This window comes from Suncus etruscus, chromosome 5 (assembly GCF_024139225.1).
Source record: "Suncus etruscus isolate mSunEtr1 chromosome 5, mSunEtr1.pri.cur, whole genome shotgun sequence".
NCBI lineage: Eukaryota > Metazoa > Chordata > Mammalia > Eulipotyphla > Soricidae > Suncus > Suncus etruscus.
The window spans coordinates 16,362,717-16,385,209 of NC_064852.1; the positions used below are offsets into that span (position 1 = coordinate 16,362,717).

At 53.6% G+C, this 22,493-nt stretch overlaps 2 protein-coding genes across 2 annotated transcripts; both read left to right on the forward strand.

The window, feature by feature from the left end:
- Positions 1 to 328: 328 nt before the first annotated feature.
- On the forward strand, positions 329 to 8,292 carry LOC126009581 (uncharacterized). Its single transcript, XM_049774095.1, has 3 exons — positions 329 to 897; positions 7,314 to 7,430; positions 8,106 to 8,292. Exons 1-3 carry the CDS (start codon positions 428 to 430, stop codon positions 8,146 to 8,148), a joined length of 630 nt encoding a protein of 209 aa, XP_049630052.1. The 5' UTR covers positions 329 to 427; the 3' UTR covers positions 8,149 to 8,292.
- Positions 8,293 to 8,715: 423 nt separating this feature from the next.
- CERCAM (cerebral endothelial cell adhesion molecule) lies at positions 8,716 to 21,250 on the forward strand. Its single transcript, XM_049774027.1, has 12 exons — positions 8,716 to 9,020; positions 10,046 to 10,156; positions 10,259 to 10,376; positions 12,797 to 12,931; positions 13,528 to 13,732; positions 16,084 to 16,203; positions 16,379 to 16,455; positions 16,542 to 16,648; positions 17,711 to 17,843; positions 19,311 to 19,438; positions 19,559 to 19,762; positions 20,687 to 21,250. Exons 1-12 carry the CDS (start codon positions 8,815 to 8,817, stop codon positions 20,934 to 20,936), a joined length of 1,794 nt encoding a protein of 597 aa, XP_049629984.1. The 5' UTR covers positions 8,716 to 8,814; the 3' UTR covers positions 20,937 to 21,250.
- The last annotated feature ends 1,243 nt before the right edge of the window (positions 21,251 to 22,493 follow it).

Below are 22,493 nucleotides of genomic sequence, written 5' to 3' on the forward strand. Positions count from 1 at the left end.
GCCTACAGTCCAGTTTCACCCCAACTCTAGGGACAGCTGAGGCAGCCACACTTGATGTCTTCCTCTTCCTCCTCCTCCTCCCCCTCCTCCGTGAAATGAAAACAGCCCATCTTTGGCAGGAGGGTTGGAAACCAAGAATGCAATGGGAGCCCTAAGTATGAGGCGGTCCCTAGACAACGGACAACTTCGAGGATGATTGTGACTATTATTATTACTCTAATGGTCCCCCACCATGGGGGTCACCTGACTTGTGGCCTGGAGCCCTTGGACGTCCTGCTTCTATGGGTGGGGGCATGGCCGAGAGAAGAGGTCACCTGGGCCCAGAGGAGTTAACTGCTCCCGGCCTGGCCTAGCGGGGCTGCCACGCTGCAGTCCCACCACTGGCCACGGCGCGGATTTCAAGGGCTCGAGCCAGGGCTTCTTCCTAATGGGCAAAACAGCTGGCAGTGCTAGAAAACTATGGGCACAGCCGCTTCCTAAGGACAGAGGCAGAATCTCCAGAGACAGTTCTGTGGCGGGGTCCTGGGTGCCCAGAATGCCCAAAGGCAGGACTCAGAGGGAGAAGGGGGTGGGGGTGTTGCATGGAACCCCTGTAGCGAAGGGGCATGGGTACGTTCCTGCCTCTGAGACCACGGGTGCTGGACCCTCAGAGAAGCGGTCAAGGTCATATCAGCTGGAACTGGGGCGCTTGGGACCACTTGGACGGAAAAATAAGGGAGCAGGGGAGCAGATGGCAGTGCCAAGTGTCCTCAATCCTGGGTCTTCTTGGGACGTGGAGGTGGACAGTTCCCAGGCAGGACTCCGGGGCATCTTGCTGCCCACCTGCTGCACTTGGAAGCTGGAGCCGGGCACCTCAGTCACCAAGGATGGGGTTCAGGACATCCCCCAACCCATCAGGTATGAAGCTGGCAGCTGGTAAGAAAGAGCTCTAGCATGACACCCATTGCCCACCTGGAAAAGGGCTCCCTACCCCAGGGTTGGGTCCTGGAGTACCTCCAGGTTCCCTTTGTCAAGAAAGCAACATCTGATCTTCCTGGGATGGCAGAGGGTTAATAGGGGTGTAGCCGGGGTCTACTGGACTAGAGCCCCAAGTCCCGCAGGGCACACACCCTCATCTCTCTAGCCACCTTCCGAACCTCCAGGTAGAGGGAGCTGATTTCCCTGTCTTGGGGGCGACAGACTCTGCGCCCCCTTCTTAGAGGAGGTCACCGCAGGGCCTTGAAGCTGAGGTGCCCTGCTGGTAGAGCCCCAAAGGGATGGTGCCAGGGTCACTAGTGCACCCGTCATGGAAGCCTGAAACGCTGGTGCCACCACCTGGCCATGACAATAATTACAATCAGCGGCTGCTGGGCCCAGGGTGTTTGCTCCTAGCTGTGGTCTGAACCCTAATCCCTTCACCCACTGTGTGTGTTGGGGTGGTGTCCATCAACTCTTTCCACGCATGTGCCTAACCTGTGCTGGGGAATGAAGCCCCACAGGAGAGCTTCAAGCTGTGTCTTGGACCAAATTTTTGGAACCCAAGACTGGTGCACGCAGCTTTTAATAGGTGTGGGGCAGGATATAGTTATTTGCATTTCTTTCCTTCTTCTTTTTTATTAAAATAATTATTGTTGGGGCCGGGAAGGTGGCGCTAGAGGTAAGGTGTCTGCCTTGCAAGCGCTAGTGTAGGATGGACCGAGGTTCGATCCCCCGGCGTCCCATATGGTCCCACCAAGCCAGGAGCGATTTCTGAGCACATAGCCAGGAGTAACCCCTGAGTGTCAAATGGGTGTGACCCAAAAACCAAAAATAAATAAATAAATAAATAAATAAATAAATAAATAAATAAATAAATAAATAAATAAATAAATAAAATAATTATTGGTGGTGGTCTGGAGAGATAGTACAACAGATTCTGTGTTTGCCTTGCACACTGCTGACCTGGATTTTATCTCCGGCATCCCATATGGTCCCCCTGAGCACTACCAGGAATAATCCCTGAGTTCAGAATCTAGGGGCCGGGCGGTGGCGCTAGAGGTAAGGTGCCTGCCTTGCCTGCGCTAGCCTTGGACGGACCGCGGTTCGATCCCCCGGTGTCCCATATGGTCCCCCAAGCCAGGAGCAACTTCTGAGCACATAGCCAGGAATAACCCCTGAGCGTTACCGGGTGTGGCCCAAAAACAAAAACAAAAAAAAAAAAAAAAAAAAAAAAAAAAAAACAGAATCAGGAGTAACTCCTGAACATCTGGGGGAGAAATGATTATTATTGGGACTGGAGAGAGAGTGCTTGTCTTGTTTGAGGCCAACTCTGGTTTGATCTGTGCCAACAGAAACGGTCCCCTGAGCACCACCAGGAGTGATTCTTGAGCACAAAGTTCGGGGTAAACACTGAGCACTACAGGGTATGACCCAACCATCCCCCAAATGAAATAAAACAAAATTCGGGCCCGGAGAGATAGCACAGCGGCGTTTGCCTTGCAAGCAGCCCATCCAGAACCAAAGGTGGTTGGTTCAAATCCCGGTGTCCCATATGGTCCCCCGTGCCTGCCAGGGGCTATTTCTGAGCAGACAGCCAGGAGTAACCCCTGAGCACCGCCGGGTGTGGCCCAAAAACCAAAAAAAAAAAAAAAAAAAAAAAAAGAAATAAAACAAAATTCTCATTTTTTTTTATTGGTTTACTCTTGGCTGTGTGGTCCTAGGGCGTGGGGATGAGGTTGCAGGAATTCAGCCCATTAAGTTAACTCTACAGGCCAGAGAGATAGCATGGAGGTAAGGCGTTTGCCTTTCATACAGAAGGGTGGTAGTTCAAATCCCGGCATCCCATATGGTCCTTTGAGCCTGCCAGGAGTGATTTCTGAGCATAGAGCCAGGAGTAAACCCTGAGCGCTGCCAGGTGTGACACAAAAACGAAAAAAGAAAAGTTAACTCTACAACCTAAGAGACTTTTTTGTTGGTTTGGGAGCCACACCAGGTGATGCTCAGAGGTTCTTCCTAGCTTGGTGCTCAGGGACTACCTGAGGGTGCTAGGGGGCTATAGATGATGCTAAAATTCAAGCCAGAACCAGAGATCAGGCATGTGCCTTAAAGCTCTGTACTGTTCCTCTGGTCCCTGATCTTTTTTTTTTTGCCACACCTAGTGATGCTCAGGGGTTATACTTTCAGAAGTATATATACTTTCTGAAATTGCTCCTGGCTTGGGGGACCATATAGGAACACCGGGGGATTGAACTGTGGTTCATCCTAGGCTAGCACATGCAAGGCAGACGCCTTGTGGCTTGTGCCACCACTGTGCCACCGCTCCGCCCTCCCCCCCACTTTTTCTTTCTTTTTCTTTCCTTGTTGCAGTGGTGACTGGTGTCATGTACATTTTATGTGGTCCAGGGACAGATGGTGGTGTTTGGAGATAGAACTTAGTATGTGTGATGATGCCAGGGGTTGAATGAGGCTTCATACCTGAAAGAGCCGGGATTTGAACCACCATATGTCCTGGATTGCCTGCATGCAAGGCAAACATCCTACTGCTGTGCTATCTCTCCGGCCCAGGGCCTCAATACTTACACATTTTTAAGAAGTCAAAATTGGGGGCCGGAGAGATAGCATGAAGGTAAGGTGTTTGCCTTTTATGCAGAAAGTCATCAGTTTGAATCCCAGCACCCCATGTGGTCCCCTGTGCCTGCCAGGAGCAATTTCTGAGCCTGGAGCCAGGAATAACCCCTGAGCACTTCCGGGTGTGACCCAAAAACCACACACACACACAAAAAAGTCATAATTGGGGCCGGAGATATAGCATGGAGGTAAGGTGTTTGCCTTTCATGCAGAAGGACAGTGGTTCGAATCCCGGCATCCCATATGGTCCCCCGTGCCTGCCAGGGGCAATCTCTGAGCATAGAGCCAGGAATAGTCCCTGAATGCTGCCGAGTGTGACCCAAAAACCAAAAACCAGGGGCCGGGAGATAGCATGGAGGTAAGGCGTTTGCCTTTCATGCAGGAGGTCATCGGTTCGAATCCCGGCGTCCCATATGGTTCCCCGTGTCTGCCAGGAGCAATTTCTGAGCCTGGAGCCAGGAATAACCCCTGAGCACTGCCGGGTATGACCCAAAAGCCACACACACACACACACACACACACACACACACACACACACACACACGAAGTCAAAATTGTGGGGTGGAGTGTGGTGCTAGAGGTAAAGCGTCTGCCTTGCAAGCTCTAGCCTAGGACAGACCGTGGTTCAATCCCCCAGTGTCCCATATGGTCCCCAAAGCCAGGAGTGATTTCTGAGCACATAACCAGGAGTGACTCCTAAGCATCAAACAGGTGTGGCCCAAGAAAAACGAGACAAAGTTAAAGTTGTGCAGAATACGGGGTACATAGGAGAATCCATGTCTCATATACTCATATATAAGAAGCCCTGAGTTCATTATCCAGCAGTGCTCATCCCCTGAGCACCACAGTATAGGAACCCCCCCCTTGGGTGCTACCAGCCATTGCTGGGAGTGGCCCCTTTATAATTCAATATAAAATTCATGTGGCCAGAGATAGCACAAGGGTAAAAAAAAGAGTGACCACTCAGGTGGAGCATTCCCAAAAGTATTGACATGGGCAATTTAGAATGGGCTGGAAGGTATAGGTCTATACAGAATGGTCTATAGAGAGGGTAGTGCTGGGGTCCCTGGGGAGCTACACCCCCTGGGAGGGAACTGGTGTTTCTTTTTTTTATTTTTTTATAATTATCTTTATTTAAACACCATGATTACAAACATGATTATAGTTGTATGATTACAGTCATGTAAAGAGCACTCCACTTCTCAAAGGAAATAGTGCCTAGAATACAAAGGCCACCCACTGAGTGGGAGAAATTATTTACCCAATACTCATCAGATAAAGGGCTAATATCCAAAATTTACAAGGTACTGACAGAACTATACAAGAAAAAAACAACTAACCCCATCAAAAAATGGGGAAAAGAAATGAACAGACACTTTGAAAAAGAAGAAAGGCAAATGGCCAAAAGGCACATGAAAAGATGCTCAACATCACTAATCGTCAGGGAGATGCAAATCAAAACTACTATGAGGTACCACCTCATGCCACTGAGATTGGCACACATCACATAAAAGGAAAACAAGCAGTGCTGGCGGGGATGTGGAGAGAAAGGAACTCTTTTTCACTGCTGGTGGGAATGCCGTCTGGAACTGGTGTTTCAATCTCAGTAGGTGACAGTGCTGGAGAGACAGGGTTTCAGTGCAGGAGGTTACCAAGAGTTCCAGTAGAGAGACCTGTCCACAGTCACACCAGGCTTCCTGCAGGAGGAACTGTGAGTGGCAGTGTCTGTGGAAAAGCAGATTTGGGGTTCTTAGCTCAGTGGGCAGTGGAGAACACCTGTTTGTTTACCAGAAGTCCCCTGAGATGATGAGGAGGTGACTTTTAGGGAGGAATGGCCAGGAAGAGGCTGGGCCTTACTATAACCAGGTGTGTGTGTATGTCCATTGCATGCCTGTGTGTTCCGATACATTTACATATACACATGTGTACATATATCCAGTGCCTATGAGCAGAGGAAAGGGGCGAGACAGGCAGCAAACCTCAGATTGTTCCACAAGGTTTGGAAGACAACCGAAGTTGTTGCTCTGAGATGTAGGCAACCGGTTGTTCACAGCATTTTTTTTTCCTTTGGGTTTTTGGGTCACACCAGGTAGCGCTCAGGGGGGCCACTCCTGGCTCTATGCCCAGAAATCGCTCCTGGCAGGCTCGGGGGACCACATGGGATGCTGGGATTCGAACCACTGTCCTTCTGCATGCAAGACAAATGCCCCACCTTCATGCTATCTCTCTGGTCCTTTCACAGCATTTTTTTTTTTTTTGAGTCACACCCGGCATTGCTCAGGGGTTACTCCTGACTCTACGCTCAGAAATCGCTCCTGGCAGGCTCGGGGGAACATATGGGATGCCGGGATTCGAACCACCTACCTTCTGCATGCAAGACAAGCACCTTACCTCCATGCTATCTCTCCGGCCCCCACAGCATATTTTTATTGATTTTTAGGCCACACCTAAGGATGTTACTGACTCTGTTTTTTTCAGGGATCCCTCCTGGAAGCATTCTGAGGTTAGCCATGTGCAAGACAAGTGCTCTACCCGTGATTGCACGTTTAAAGATTTAAGTCATTGGAATGTGGAAGGATCCTGGAGAGAGGGAGGTGGGAGTTCCATAAGGGCAAAGGGATGACTCTGGAGCCCAGGGTAGGCCCTTGGTGAGGTGTGTCCCCCCTACAGTGACAGCAAGGTTGGGGGGCATGGACGGAGGCGTTGAGACTGGAAATGAGTTCCTAGGTTGGCTTTACTTTTTCTCAGCAACGAGAAGCAAGGTTTTCTATGAGGGAGGCACTGCATGAACCCCTGATGTAGTATATGAAAAAGTTTCCATAAGATTATTCTTGGAATTGTTGTATATAAAAGTATTTCCGGGCCGGAGAGATAGCACAGCGGTGTTTGCCTTGCAAGCAGCCGATCCAGGACCAAAGGTGGTTGGTTCGAATTCCGGTGTCCCATATGGTCCCCCATGCCTGCCAGGAGCTATTTCTGAGCAGACAGCCAGGAGTAACCCCTGAGCAACGCCAGGTGTGACCCAAAAGCCAAAAAAACAAAAAAACAAACAAAAAAAAAGTATTTCCTTAGGATTGTTCTGTGACTATTGCCCTACCTAGACCTTCCAGGTGAGGCGCTGTGGAGTTGGCAATAAATAGCTTGATGGACAGGGGAGAGGGGTCCTTTTGCGAAAGCTGCAGGCTGCAAGAGGATATTCTCTCTCTCTCTCTCTCTCTCTCTCTCTCTCTCTCTCTCTCTCTCTCTCTCTCTCTCTCTCTCTCTCTCTCTCTCTCTCTCTCCCCCCCCCCCAGTCTTTTACATCCTATCCTTCTTGTCTGTGTGGATTTTATTTGCTGCGGATAAATATTACCAAGGTCTCCCCCCTAAAGGGGACAAGGGGATGGGAAGTAATTTCTCATTCTGGGGACTGTTCTTGGATGCACAAATACCCAACAAAGGATTTAACAGCGAAGATAACTTACACCTGACACTACCAGGGAATAAGTACAAAGCCCCCTAGCAACCATGAGTGTGGCTCTCAAACCCAAAAAGCACAACTAAAACAGCGGAAGGTTCTGGGGACGAGGAATCCCCAAATCTGCAGGCATGAAGTTTAGGAAGAGGAGTCCCTTGTCGGACAGAGGGTGCCTGGTGCTTAGATGCCACGAGGCAAGGGATGGGACTAGAATCTCTGCCTCAGTACCTTTCGACTTGAGCCTGGAAGCTTAGTTTTTGTTTGTTTTTAGGCCACACCTCGAGATGCTGAGATGTTACTCCTGGCTCTGCACCCAGGAATTACTCCTGGTGGGCTCAGGGGACCATATGGAATGCTGGAAGTCGAACCCAGGTCAACCACTTGCAAGGTAAACGCCCTCCCGGCGTACTATCTCTCTGGCTCCCAGACTGAAAGCTTGGGCTGAGGCTTGAGATTTTGGCACCCACAGGAGAAGGATTCAATGATGATTATTATGCCTCCACAGTCAGCCCTTTTTATTTGGGAGGGGGGTCACACCCGGCAGCCCTCAGGGGTCACTCCTGGCTCTATGCTCAGAAATCGCTCCTGGCAGGCTCAGGGGACCATATGGGATGCTGGGATTCGAACCACCGACCTTCTGCATGAAAGGCAAACGCCTTACCTCCATGCTATCTCTCCGGCCCCCACAGTCGGCCCATTTACAAGGCAAACCCAGCATAGCCCTCCTCTCTCAATGGAGACCGTGCCCAGGAAACTGGGGAAGAAACTGAGGGGGCCCCAAGGTGCCCTGGGGAAAGGGGGGCTTGAGCGCAGGAAATTTGGCCTTTCCTCCAGGGGGCTGGCCAGCCAGGGGATGGACCCTGAGTGCCAGCATCCAAGTCGCAGGCATGTTTCAAATGTGGGTGGGGTGAGGGGGGAAGCCTTTACACAGCAGCCTGGGTGGGGACACTTTGGGGAAAGTGATGTCAGGCCAGGGATGGCTCCTAGCTCGAAGCTGGACCTCTTATTTGGGGAATGCATTCTCGTTGCACACAACCTAATCATGGGCTTTGCTTTCTTGCAGGAGCAAGGATCTGGAGCCAGAGCCCTGCATGCAGGCGACATAGGTGAGGACTGGGGCAGTGACGCTCCTCCAGGCATGCCAGGTCCGCTATGTTTTGTCTAGGCCCGGCAGGATTCGCCCCGGAGCAGGTGGAGATGATGGGAGCTGGGGACTGGGGATGTAGAGAGCTCGTGACGTCAGAGTTAGTTTTCAGGGATGTAGAGGGCTCATGACGTCAGAGTTAGTTGCCAGGCAGGGTAGGGCTCCGATGCCGTCATCCGCTTTGGAGCCCTCCTCGGGGTCCCCTTTGCATCCAACTGGCTGGCTGCTCCTGGGGGGAGCTTTGACTAGAGAATAGTGGGGAGTCCGCTCCCCCAGATCCTGCGAGTCACTAGGCCCCGCCTCCTAAACGTCACGCTTCTTGACAGGCCCCGCCCCATACACAGGCTCAGCAGGCCACGCCCTTCATGGAGCCCGCCCACCGTAGCCCCGCCCCCAACACCAACCCCGCCTATCAGAGGGCTCCCGAGCCCCAGGCCCTGAAAGCCACGCCCACATCACATTAGCCCCGCCCCTAATGTCAACTCCGCCTACCAGCGGGCTTCCAGGGATGAAAGTCCCGCCCACCGCAGCCACGCCCTCACTAAGGCCACGCCCACCGGGCCCGGCCTCCCTTGGCCCCGCGCTCGGGGACCGGCCACCGCCCCAAACCTGGACCCTGATCCCCGCCATGCGCGCTGCCCCCGCCGCCCCGCTGCTGCTCCCGCTGCTGCTGTTCCTGCCGGGGCCGCAGCTTCAGGCTGTGACGGGTGTCGCCCAGCAGCCGCTGCCCGCCGTGGTGCTCGCCGTCCTGGCCCGCAATGCCGAGCACTCCCTGCCCCACTACCTGGGCGCCCTCGAGCGCTTGGACTATCCCCGGACCCGGCTGGCACTCTGGTGAGACACCCGGGCAGCGCCCCAAACCCCGGCTCTGCGAGCTGCAGCTACCCCGGAGCGCCCCTTCTTACTCACTCCCTGCTCAGAGGCCGCCCAGACAGGCCGGCCCCTCCCTGGCTCTGCACGGGAGCCCCTTTGTGGGGACCCCTGGTACCCCCAAATCTGCCCCAGCCACCTCCCCGCACCCTTTATTCCAGATCTTTCTCTCCGGCCTCCAGCAACTCCCACCCAGCCCGCAGAGCCACACCAGGGGCCTGTAGCTGGCCTGAGTGTCCCGCCACCCCACCCCATCATCCCACGTGGCAAGCCTGGGAAGGGGGGGGTCCTGCTGTCATTCTGGGGCTCCTGCAGCTCTGCAGGGGACTCAGCCCCAGGCGACTGGCTGGAGTCTCTGGCCAAGGGGCCACGTCCCAACAGAGGCATCTGAGGCCACAGTCTAGCCCAGAACAAGAAGGAGCCAGGCGTTGGTGCTGAGGTTGGGGAGTCAGGCACCCAGTACCTCACCACAGACTGCATTACCCAGTGGGTGGAGTGTGGTCGCTGCCCAAGGGGGCAATTTGGGAATCCGCTGGTTTCCAAGTTGGGTTCCAGGCTGGGCACTGGCTTAAAGGGGCAGCGGCACCTAAAACTCTTGACTGACACCTATCCTAGCCTTGCACAGGAGAAGGGGGCTAGAACCTGGCCTGTCAATGTTTGGGGGCCACGCAGAGTGAGGGTGGCTGCCCCTCTGGGAGAGACTAGGGGCCAGGCTGGCCTTTGGAGGCACCACAGGAGGGATGACAGACCTGGCCTCAGTTTTGTGACTTTGCTGTGAGCCAGATGGGGACAGAACCCAGAGAGGGTTGGGGCCAGGAAGGGGTCATACAGTGTTCCAGGGATTGTAGGGAAGCCTGCTTGATCCCCCATCTCTGGCTCTGGATAGATCTTACCTGGCAGTATTGGGTGGAGTCGGGGGTATCAAGGCAAGCTCAGGTTTGCTTTGGTCTCAGTGACACTCCTCTCCTTTCTCCCTCCCATGCCCTCAGGTTTGCCACGGACCACAATGTGGACAACACCACAGAAATGCTACAGGAGTGGCTGGCCGCCGTGGGCGGTGACTACGCAGCCGTGGTGTGGAGGCCAGAGGGGGCTCCCAGGTGGTGATCTGGGGAACAGAGTGAATAGCAGCACTGGGGGGGGGATCTGGGGGCCTCTGAACCCTGATGAGAGTGAATCCCCGTCATCTCTTGCTGCCACAGGGCCTACCCAGATGAAGAAGGTCCCAAGCACTGGAGCAAAGAGAGGTACCAGTTTTTGATGGAGCTGAAACAGGAGGCGCTGACCTTCGCCAGGAACTGGGAGGCTGACTACATTTTGGTAAGGAGCCCTGGCTGGAAGTGGACTTCCCTCTTGGACTATCTGTCTCCACAGAGGTCCTGTGGGACTGGATCAGACAGCGCAGTCTGACCAGAACCCAGAACAGGGCTGGGGCAATGGCTCTCAAGGACAGATAAAGGAGGCCCCCAAGCACTGGAAGTAGGGTAGCCCCCCCCCCCAATTCAGGTCATATATTGAACATTGAATTCTCTGCTGGAGATGGCATTAGGCACTTAGCCTGGATCTCTGAGACAGAATCCAGAGTATGTATGTACTAGTCTATAGTATGAACTGAACCATTATCTGACTGGAGCTCACAAGATTCTGCATGTGTGTACAGGCACCTGTGTGTGTGTGTGTGTGTGTGTGTGTGTGTGTGTTGTGTACGGTGTGCGTTTGTGCATATGTGTCGGGGGTGCCAGGAATTGAGTCCAGGACCTCACACATGCAATGCCAGAGCTGTACCACTGACTTCCTTGCCTGTTCCCAAAGTGAATGCGGTGGGAGGTCTCTATGGACCTCCTTAAAGATGTGGTCTAGATCTGATCAATGGTTATAAGTTAGGTCTCTCCCTCCTTCCTCCCTCCCTCGCATCTCCTTCCCTTCTCCCGTCCTTTCTCCCTCTCAACCTTCCCTTCGTTCCTTTCTTCCTTTATCCCTGTTGATTAAAACTAAAATTATATAGAGAGCCATGTGTTGGGTGAGTCCTCCCCTGGCACGGTATCTCTAGTGGTGGGTCTGAAGATGTAAGGTAACAGCAGAGAAATAATTCACAATCAAAGTTTCATTGGCTTCAGTTTGCTTTTATTTCATGGCCCTGTCTGTCTTTTATTTCATGGCCCTGTCTGTCATGTGCTTTTCCTCACACGTCTTTTCTTTGCTAAACTTTCTGCTGCCCTTCTCTTTCTCTGCCTTTTGCTGCTTTCCCTCTCACCTCTCCACTGTCAGACTTTCTTTTCTTTCTTTTTTCCTGAAGATAATTTATTATCATTATTACGTCAGCTAGCCAAGTACAGGCTCCAGTTTTATTATTGAGTCAGCAAGCCAAGTATAGCTTCTAGAAGAGAAAATAATGATTGAACCAAGACATGAAACCAAGACATTCCCATCACTTAAAGTCCGTTTCTGCACTATGTGGTCGCTAGCACTCTGTCGGCACATATGGGCACAGGCACATGTCTTGTGGAATTGATTCCTTACAGACCCAGCTTTGTTCTTCTCCAGTGCCGCCTCTTGGAGTTGTACCTGATCTTATTACCAGTTTTCATCCGACTCCATTAGGAATGGGCTGGTTCTGCTTTTGTTTCTTGGCCAGGAATCGCTTGATCCTAAATGTTCTTGTGGGAAGATATGGCGACACCGGCCACAGCTGCGATCTATGTCGGAGAAAAGGAGAGAAAGCTTTTTTTTTTGTTTTTGTTTTTGGGTCACACCCGGCGGTGCTCAGGGGTTACTCCTGGCTGTCTGCTCAGAAATAGCTCCTGGCAGGCACGGGGGACCATATGGGACACCGGGATTCGAACCAACCAGCTTTGGTCCTGGATCGGCTGCTTGCAAGGCAAATGCCACTGTGCTATCTCTCCGGGCCCTTTTTTTTTTTTTAATTTAAAACAGCTCGCCCCATCCGAGGTGTGGGTGGATCTGATCTGATCAATCCAGGTGGGATTAACATCTCAAAAGAAAGTTTAGGACGGTAAAAGAGATTTGGGGGAAGGGCTACACTTCCTTTCTTCCTTTCTCCTCTCTCCTCCCCTCTCTCCTTTTCTCCTTCCTTCTTTCCTCCCTCCTGCCACACCTGGCAGTGCTCAGGGCTTATTTCTGATGGGCTCAGGGGACCATATATAGTGCTAATTTGGCTACATTCAAGGCGAACTCTCTCCCCACTGAACTTCCAAACTTCTTTCAGCCTCTCCTTTTCTCCTGAGTTCAGGGCTTTCTCCTGACTCTTCACTCAGAGATTATTCTTTTTTTGTTGTTTGTTTTTTGGGCAGCACTCAGGCACTACTCCTGGCTCTATGCTCAGAAATCGCTTCTGGCAGGCTCAGGGGACCTTACAGATGCCGGGATTTGAACCACCACCCTTCTACATGCAATGCAAATACCTTACCTCCACGCTGTCTCTCTGGCCCCTTCACTCAGAGATTACTCCTGGTAGTACTTGGGGGACTCTAAAGTGCTGGGGATCAAAGAGGGGTTGGCTGCTATAAGGCAATGTGTACTCCATCTCTCTGGTCCTTGCCTCCCTCTCTCTCCTCTCAGCTTGTTGCTGGGGATTGACTCAGGAGCTGGAGGCTTGCTGTATCTCTTTAAGGGTCTCCCCTGCTTTCTGGAAGGCACCCTGAGTCTCAAGCAATCTGCAGCTGTGGGAGGGGGCAGCCACCCAGATGAGGCTGGGACCAGTTAACACCCCTGTCCCCAAGTTTGCAGACACAGACAACATTCTGACCAACAACCAGACGCTGCGGCTGCTCATAGAGCGGCAGTTGCCCGTGGTGGCCCCCATGCTGGACTCTCAGACCTACTACTCCAATTTCTGGTGCGGGATCACTCCTCAGGTGAGACCCACCAGACTTCTTGGAAAGGCGGGAGTGGGGTGGGGGGGTGGGGCTGGAGGACCTGGATGTCAGGGCTTATGTTGGGGTGTTTTTGTTTGTTTGTTTGGGGGCCACGCTCTGCAGTACTCAGAAGTTACTCCTGGCTCTGTGCTCAGTAATTACCCCTAGCAGGCTTGGGGAACCATGAGGGATGCTGAGGATCAAACCCAGGTCTGCTGCATGCAAGGCCAAAACCTTACCCATTGTGCTATTGCTCCAGCCCCTATTGTTTATTTTATTTTATTTATTTATTTATTTTTTGGAAGAGGGGACACCCTTGGTGGTGTTAAAGCATACACATGGCTCTGTGCACAGGGATCACTCCTGGCAGTGCTCAGGGGTCCCTGGATGGGATGCTGGAGATCGAATCTGGGTTGGCTGTGTGCAAGGCAAACACCTTCCCTGCCATATTATCACTCCAACCCCATGATTGGGGAATCCAAAGTTTTGGGAGGGAAGAGTATTGGGAGAGAAGGAAGACCTGTGGGCTCAGGCAAGGGTGGCCCCTCTGGGCATAGAGGGGGTCCCTCATAATGCAGAGCCCCCCCTTTCTGCAGGGCTATTACCGCCGCACGTCCGAGTACTTCCCCACCAAGAACCGTCAGCGCCGTGGATGCTTCCAGGTCCCCATGGTGCACTCCACCTTCCTGGTGTCCCTGAGGGCCGAGGGTGCAGCCCAGCTGGCTTTCTACCCCCCGCACCCCAACTACACATGGCCCTTTGACGACATCATCGTCTTCGCCTATGCCTGCCAGGCGGCTGGTGAGGGGGGAGCCTCTGGACTTGCACATGCATGTTTCCTCTGTCCACACACACCCCCACCTCTGTAGCCATTTGCTCATCATGCCTCAGTCCTTCCTTGGGGTCACTGCCACATACATCCCTGACCTCGAGAACATCCAATGACTGTATCCAGCCCAACTCTTTGTCCACAGTTTCATCAGGCACATGCTCAGGACCTAGGGAGACTGTGTGTGTGTGTGTGTGTGTTTTGGCGGGGACCTGGATGTCCTGTCTAAGTGTGTGTGTGTGTGTGTGTGTGTGTGTGTGTGTTGGCGGTGACCTGGATGTCCTGTCTAAATCCAAATCAGTGTCTGCTTGCCTGCTGCTGGTAGTGGGAGAGCAGTGTAGTTCTAGGTGCTCTGGATCAGAGAAGGCTTCCTGGTAGAGGGAGCTGGATCTGAAGGATGTTGCAGGCATTAGCTAGGCAAGCACAGTGGGAAAGAGCATTTCAGGCTTTGGGGACAGCAATGCAAAGGCCCTGTGGTAGCAGGAGCAGAAGGCAGGTACCTGGAGCATACAAAGCAATGGGGGCAGGGGCGGGCGCTCACTGTGTGGATTTTCCCAACAGGCATCTGGTCTCAGGATGGCAGATGGCTGCCCTGGAACTCTAGAAATATTGCTCCATTCAGGACTGGAGGGATGGAGCGAGAGTAGAGTAGGGAGGGCGCTTGCCTTACACATTGTCAACCCTATTTTGATCCTTGGCATCACATACAATGCCCTGTGCACCACCAAGAGTGGTTCCTGTAGCGCCCGAAATCAGGGGTAATTCCTGAACACTGCAGGAGTCATTGATTTTGAGTCATATATCATAGTGCTTAGGTTTGGTGCTCAGGGAATCTCACTCCCAGTGATACTTGGAGAGACCATGTGGTATCTGAGACCGAACCCGGCCTCGCACGTGCTGCCTGAGCTTAACCTTTTGCAAGTCTCTTTCTCAGTTCTGATGGTAGCTGTTTTTAGAAGAGAAGCTACTGGAAAGTGGGAAATAGTGCTGGGAATCAGTCAGCTCCCCAAGACCAATACTAATGAACAGGGACCAGGTGAACAGGGACCCAGGGATGGTGGAGGTGTGATTGGTGCCTGGTGCAGGGGTGAAAGGTGATGAGGACTGAGCAGTAGAGGGTGGAATATGGGGGAAATGGGCTAGAGGGGACGGAGACCAGGAGGTGGTGACCCAGTAGAAACAGTGACTCCTGTAGAAACAGGAGAGATTTGGGGTTGGGGGATTGGGCCACATCTAGCAGCATTCAGGGTTTACTCCTGGCTCAGTGCTCAAATATTACTCCTGGCAGGCTCTGGGGACTATATTAGTCACATGCAAGGCAAATGCCCGCCCTATTTTGCTATTGCTCCGGCTCCATCAGGATTTTGATTTGGATGGGAGAGGAGAGGTGTGGGCTCCCCAGAAGGAAGAATACCATGTCCAGGGAAAATGGAAACCCAGTGGAGCCTAGGTGATACCTCTGATTAAAGCCTGGTGGCCTGCTGCTCCCCCAGATCCCTCAGCAATCAAAGAAGAAAGTGGGGGCCAGAGGTGAGCTCAGAGGGCCAGAGCATGTAATTCTCCCACACAAGGCCTAGGATCAATCCCTGCCACTTCACAGGATTCCCTTTGAGAGAGGGGGTGAGTCCTGAGCACTGCCAGGTTTGGCCCAAACACCAAAAAGAAAAAAAACAAAAACAAACCCCGACAGAAAGTAGAGAGTTCTTCCTGTGGGGGGACAAGAACAAAGAAAATACAGCAAAAGCATGGCCACCCTGGGCCTGTAGCACCAGCTTTGCTGAGACATCTGTGTGGTTTCTTGAGGTTAGAGGGAATTTAGGGAGCGATGCTTTATTACCCCCTTCTCCCCTGCTCTGTGCCAGGCATCATGCTCCATGCTGGGCCAGGGTGAGCTGAGTTCAAAGTCTATTGAACTAAGGTGTAATGAAGCTGGAAGTCAGGAAAGGCCCAGACATATGTCACTCTTTATACAGAACTTGAGACCATGAGTTGGATCCCCAGTGTTGCCCACATGCCATTCCCAGCACTACCCACGACACCACAGCAGCGACTCCTGGTGAAGCTGTGAGGTTGTGGCTGTGGCAAATGGTGGCATGGGGGACCTGCAGAGGGCCCTTGGAAGGGGGTCTGCACAGGTCAGCAGCAATGGTGAGAGATGGAAGGGGTGAGCTAAGCCTGCTGGGGGCCAGGAACCCCATGCTGTTGAAGGAGTGAATCATCTCAGTGAAGGCACCAGACTTCCTCCAGCCACAGATGGGGGGACGGGGCCCCTTTCAGTTGAGTCCTGAGACATCCCCATTGCTCGCTCTCCCCTGTCCTGCAGGGGTGTCAGCTCACGTGTGTAACGAGCAGCGTTATGGCTACATGAATGTGCCTGTGGGGCGCCACCAGGGCCTGGAGGACGAGAGGATCAACTTCATCCACCTCATCCTGGAGTCTCTAGGTGAGGAGAGCTTGGGTCCCCCTGTTCTCCCACCTCCCCAATGCCCCTGCCCCAGGCCCCCACCTCATCCCTCTTTCCCCGATTCTGGGCTTCAATGTCGTTATGTACACTATGGGGACAAGTAGTCAGCCAAAGGGCCTACGGACCGCCGCTGATGGGGTGCCTTCCTCTGCAGTGGACGGCCCCCCAATGTGGGCCTCAGCACATGTGTCTCGACCTCCGAAGAGGCCCAGCAAGATGGGGTTCGATGAGGTACGAGTGCCTGCTCAGCCTGCAGGATTGGGGGGTTTAGGGGGCTCCATCCTTCCACACTGACACCCATCATTTATTTCCCACAGGTCTTTGTCATCAGCCTGGCCCGGCGGCCAGAGCGCCGGCAGCGTATGCTCAGCTCACTCTGGGAGATGGAGATCGCAGCGCGGGTGGTGGACGCTGTGGATGGCAGGTGAGGTTCGGGGTGTGTCCTGGCCTCTGCTGCTTACCTGGGGTGTGGTTGGGCAAGTTCCTTGCAGCACTGAAAGGGCAAGACACTAGGGGGCGCAGAATGCGGGCCTCTGACCCGAGTCCCAAGCTCTGTCCTTCAGCCCTGGCCTGGTGAATAGACTCAACCACAGGGCAAGCAGCTGTGCTGTTTCACTTCAGCTTCCTTCTGGGCTTTATTTCTTTCTTCTTTTTTGGTGGTGGGTGGTTTGGGGCGACACCCAGAGGTGCTCAGGGGTCACTCCTGGCTCTGCGCTAAGAAATTACATTTGGTAGGCTTTGGGGACCATATGAGATCCTGGGGATAGAACTTATGTTGTCTGCATGCAAGACAAATGCCCTACCTGTCCTTCCTTCCTTCCTCCCTCCCTCCCTCCTTCCTTCCTCCTTCCTTCCTCCCTCCCTCCCTCTTTCCTTCCTTCCTTCCTTCCTTCCTTCCTTCCTTCCTTCCTTCCTTCCTTCCTTCCTTCCTTCCTTCCTTCCTTCCTTCCTTCCTTCCTTCCTTCCTTCTTTCCTTCCTCTTCTTTACTTTCTCTCTCTCTCTCTCTCTCTCTCTCTCTTTGGTTTTTAGGCCACACCCGGCGGTACTCAGGGGTTACTCCAGGCTGTCTGCTCAGAAATAGCTCCTGGCAGGCACGGGGGACCATATGGGACACCGGGGTTCAAACCAACCACCTTAGGTCCTGGATTGGTTGCTTGCAAGGCAAACACCGCTGTGCTATCTCTCCGGGCCCACTTTTTCTCTTTCTTACCTTCCTACCCTCTTTTTCATCCTTCCTGCCTTCTTTCCTTTCTTCACTCCTTCCTTCCCTCTCTCCTACTGTCTTTCCTTCCCAGAAATCTCCTGTCTCCCACATTTCTTCTGGGCTGCTACCCTTAGTTGTCCCCCTTCCCTGGTGGCTTCTCCTGAGGTGACTGCAGATCCCCGGGTCCAGCCACTTTGGTTTCAGCCAACTCAAGCCTGATGCAGCTGCTGGGCAGTGCTAAGACTGGGCCTGTTTCCCACCCATGACACCCATGTCCCCAGGACACTCAACAGCAGCACCCTGAGACGTCTGGGCGTGGAGATGCTCCCTGGCTACCAGGACCCCCACTCGGGCCGCACACTCACCAAGGGCGAAGTGGGCTGTTTCCTCAGCCACCACTCTGTGTGGGAGGAGGTGAGGGGGCTCCTGGGGGGGTGAGGGGAACCTGATGGGGGTGAGGGGACCAGAGTGAGGGGTATTAGGAGACCCCAAGGAATGGTAAGGGGGCCCCAGAGGTTTATTGGACTCCAAAGAGGAAGAGATGGGGGCCCTGCCTATAGGAGAAAGTGAGCAGACAAATAGAGTGAGGTGTCCTGTGCCAGTGAACAGGTGAGATGTAAGACTCTGAGTATCTTCCAATGAAAGCTCACCTCCCCTGAAATCTGGAGCAGGTCTGAACTGTCTCTCAGGGGGCACCCCAGCCCTCTCCAAGGTGACTATGCTTGCTTCCCATATGGGTGCCCCAGCTTTAGATTGATTCCTGTCAAGCTCTGACTCTGCCCCCCTGCAACCCTCAAGCCCCTCACCCCTTCCTGCCTCAGGAACTTGTGCCTCTCACCCTCTCTCTGCCAAGAGCTTTACCCCCACCCAGTTTCCCTAAGGTAAGGCCTCCAAACCTCAGGCTGTTTGGTGGCTTTGAGTCTAGAGATCACCACACTCAAGGTGTCACTTGCTCTAGCGGCCTCCTAGTTGCCCTCCTTTGGCTGAAAGCAGAGACTCAGCACAGAGGCTCTTGTTTCCTGTCATCTTTGGCCATGGCAGACGATGATATCTATTTGTCTCTCCATGGGCCACACCTGAATGTTCCTCACTCCCTGAACTTTCAGCAATGGCTCTGTCCTTGGTTTTTCTTTATCTTTTTGGTTTGGGGGACACACTACTCAGTGCTCAGACTGACTCCTGGCTCTGCACTCAGGGATCCCTCCTGGTGGTGCTCAGGGGACCCTAGGTGGTACCAGGGGTCAGATCTCGTTTCGGGTATATGCAAGGCCAGTGCCCCACCTGTTGTATTATCACTCCAGTCCCCAAAAGAGCCTTTTCTTCAGGCTCTTGGGGGCTCTGGTCTCCCCAAGAAGCTCAGAGGGTAGTTCCTGGCAGAGCACTCTGCCATTTCCTGGCTTGTGTGGGCATGTGGTGGGCTCTTGACTCTCCTCACCCCATGAACTTTGGGCCCACCTGTGGTTTTGTTTTGAGAGTCCCATCATTCTACTGGGGACTCTTGGCTGGTGTGAGAACACCTCTTTTTTTGTTTGCTTTGGGCCACACCACTGCTCAGGCTTACTCCTGGCTCTGCTCAGGAATCACTTCTGGCAGGCTCAGGGGATTATAGGGGATGCTGGGGTTTGAACCCGGGTCAGCTGCGTGCAAAGCAAGCATCCTTCCTGCTGTGCTATGGCTCCAACCCAGGGCAGGAGCACCTTGAATGTGGGAACCAGTTTCTGGATTTCAGCTCCTGGCAGGGGATGGGGTGGGAGCTTGGACAACCCAATCTAAGGATCCCTATCTCCCCACCTCCCTGGGCCCTGCAGGTGGTTTCCAGGGGGGCTCAGGGGAGACTTGGACTGCCCCACTCTAAGGACCTGTCTCCCACACACTACACAGGTAGTTTCCAGGGGCCTAAGCCAGGTCCTGGTGTTCGAGGACGATGTTCGCTTCGAGAGCAACTTCCGGATGCGGCTGCAGCGGCTGATGGCGGAGGTGCAGGCTGAACAGCTGGCATGGGACCTGATGTAGGCCAACCCTGTGGAGCCCACTGTTCCCCGCACCCTGGGCTTGCCTCTGTGGGAAGGGTCCTGTGTGACCCCAGCACTTACAGTCATCCCCGGGCTCCCTGGGGCATCTGTCCACAGCTACCTGGGCCGGAAGCAGGTGAACCCCGAGGAAGAGGCTGCTGTGGAGGGGGTTCCTGGCCTCGTGGTAGCAGGTTACTCCTACTGGACTCTGGCCTACACGCTGAGCCTGTTGGGTGCCCGTAAGCTGCTAGCCTCGAAGCCCCTGCACCGCATGCTGCCCGTGGATGAATTTCTGCCCATCATGTTTGACCAGCACCCCAAGTGAGCCAGGAGGGCATGGGCAGTCTTTGGGAGATTCACACCCTCAGTCTAGGACAGTTGGGGAGATAGAAACCAGCGAGGTGACTCCCCCAGCTTCTCCTACTCAGGCCCAGCCTAGCCCTGAATGTGTGTGTGTGTGTGTGTGTGTGTGTGTGTGTGCGCGCAGCCTAGCCCTGAATGTGTGTGTGTGTTCCCCAGCTATTTTTAGTCACATAGCTTCATGTGTGTGTATTTCCAGCTGTTTTAGTCGTGTGACTTTTTTGTTTGTTTGTTTTTGGGCTATACCTGGTAGTTCTCTGGGGTTACTCCTGGCTCTGCACTCAGAAATTAACCCTAACAAGGGGCTGGAGAGATAGCATGGAGGTAAGGCGTTTGCCTTTCATGCAAGAGGTCATCGGTTCGAATCCCAGCGTCCCATATGGTCCCCCGTGCCTGCCAGGAGCAATTTCTGAGCATGGAGCCAGGAGTAACCCCTGAGCACTGCCGGGAGTGACCCAAAAACCACAAAAAAAAAAAAAAAAAAAAAAGAAATTAACCCTAACAGGCTTGGGGAACTACATGGATCCCAGGAATGGAACCAGGGTCGGCAGCTTGCAAGGCAAACCTTTCAAGGCCCTACCCACTGTGCTATTGCTCCGGGCCCACAGTCATATAACTCTATGTGTGTGTGTGTGTGTGTGTGTGTGTGTGTGTGTGTGTGTGTGAGATTCCAGCTATTTTTAGTCATGTGACTTCCTTGTCCACAGCCTCCCTTTCCCCATCTGGAAAGTGGTGGGGAGCGAGAGAGCCCTGTGTCCTGGTCATTTGTGTGTGGCAGCTCCAGAGGCACCCGTGTGGGAGGGGGAAGATTCAGATAAGCATGTGATTTGGGTGTGAATGGGGCTCCCTGGCCTGCCTGAACACTCTCTGCTCCCTATTCATCAGTGAGGAATACAAGGCCCACTTCTGGCCACGGGACCTGCAGGCCTTCTCAGCCCGGCCCCTGCTCACAGCACCCACCCACTACGCTGGGGACACCGAGTGGCTCAGTGACACAGAGACGTCCTCCGCCTGGGACGATGACAGTGGCCGCCTGATCAGCTGGAGTGGCTCCCACAAGACCCTGCGCGACCCCCGCTTGGACCTGGCCAGCGGTGGCCACAGCCTCCGGCCCCGGCCCCAGGACGAGCTATAGATGAGGGGCTGGATCAAGCTGCACCCTTTTCTGGTTGATGCTTGTATCAGCCCCCTTTTCCCTCTTTTTCTTGCTGTTTCGGGGCCACATCCAGCAGGGCCTATTCCTGGCTTTGCACTTAGAAATCACTCCTGGTGATGCTTAATGGTTCCTATGGGATGCTAAGGATTGGACTGAGGCTTCTGAGTGCAAGGCAAATGCCCTCTCCACTGTGCTATCACTTTGGGTCCATCATTTTCTGGCTCTTCCTTTCCCTGCCACCTCTATGTCTGTGTTTGAGACACTGCCTGACTTTCCATCCCACCCTCTTCACCGGCCTCCAGGCAATGACTCTGGTGGGATGTTCAGGGGCAGCCCTTGATGTTCAAGGTGTCAGCCTGGCTGCCACCTTCAACCTGACCTCTTTGTCCCCTGTCCCCATCCTTGATGGGGAGATACCACTCAGGCAGGCCCTCTCCCCACCACATCACACAAGGACTCAAGGACACGCCTGACAAACTTGGAGTCTGGGTAGAGGGGTGGGGGAGCCTGCCCTAGCCCCTTCTCCTGCTTCTACCTCCATATCACTTTCTTCCCAGCTCCACGCCTGGGTGTATCCCTCCTGGTCAGTGGGCAGAGTGGGAGGGGAGGACCTCTGCATGCTGGGTGCCTGTCTGGCACACAGTAGGTCTTCAATAAAATTGCCCGCTGGGATTTGCACTTTACGCTTCACTCATGGCAGTGACTTTGTGGGTGCGGAGAAGCGGTGGCGGGACCGAGGGGAGGGAAGCCCAGGCTAGGTGACCTGGCTTCCCCTCCTTAGGAATGCTGTGGTGAGGAGAGAAGAGAGCCCAGAAGAGAGAAGGGAGGCTCTGGGTGGGTGCAATGAGGCTAAAGGGTCCTGGAGATAGTGCCAAAGGCTGTGTGCCCACTTGGGCCCTGAGAACTGCTGGATGTGACCTCCCAAATCAGAAGGCAAATTAAAAGGGTTTGGTCTGGGTAGGTAGGGCCAGTCCTGGCTATGAATGGACTCACTTCAGGTCTGGGTGGATTCAAGCCCAAGGCAGGGCTGCTGGAGCTTTCTGCCTTTGGGTTCTTCACCTGTGCAGTGGGGAGCTGCTCTCCGGGGTGTGATCCAGGAGCAATCACCAGAGGGCAGCGCTCCCCCTGCTGGTCGGGGATGGGGAAAGGGCGATGTTGGGATCCTGGTTCCACACTTTGGGGTGGGGTGGGGTTGTGTGTGTGTCTGTGTGTGTGAGTGTGTGAAGCTCAGGATGAAGCAAATTATTCAAAAAGAGATACTGGTCTCTTTTGCCCAGGAAGAATTTGGGGGTGTAACACCTAGTGATGCTCAGGGGTTATTCCTGGCTTTGCACTCAAGAATTACTCCTGGTGGGTTCAGGTGATTATATGGGAGTCTGGGTATCGAACCTGGGTCAGCCACATGCAAGGCATATGCCCTCCCTGCTGTACTATCGCTCCAGTTTCTGTCCAGGAAAGAATTTCAGGAGACAAATAAGCTAAAATAGATTTATTAAGGAAAGATCCAAATTCTTTATTTTGGTTTTTGGATCACAC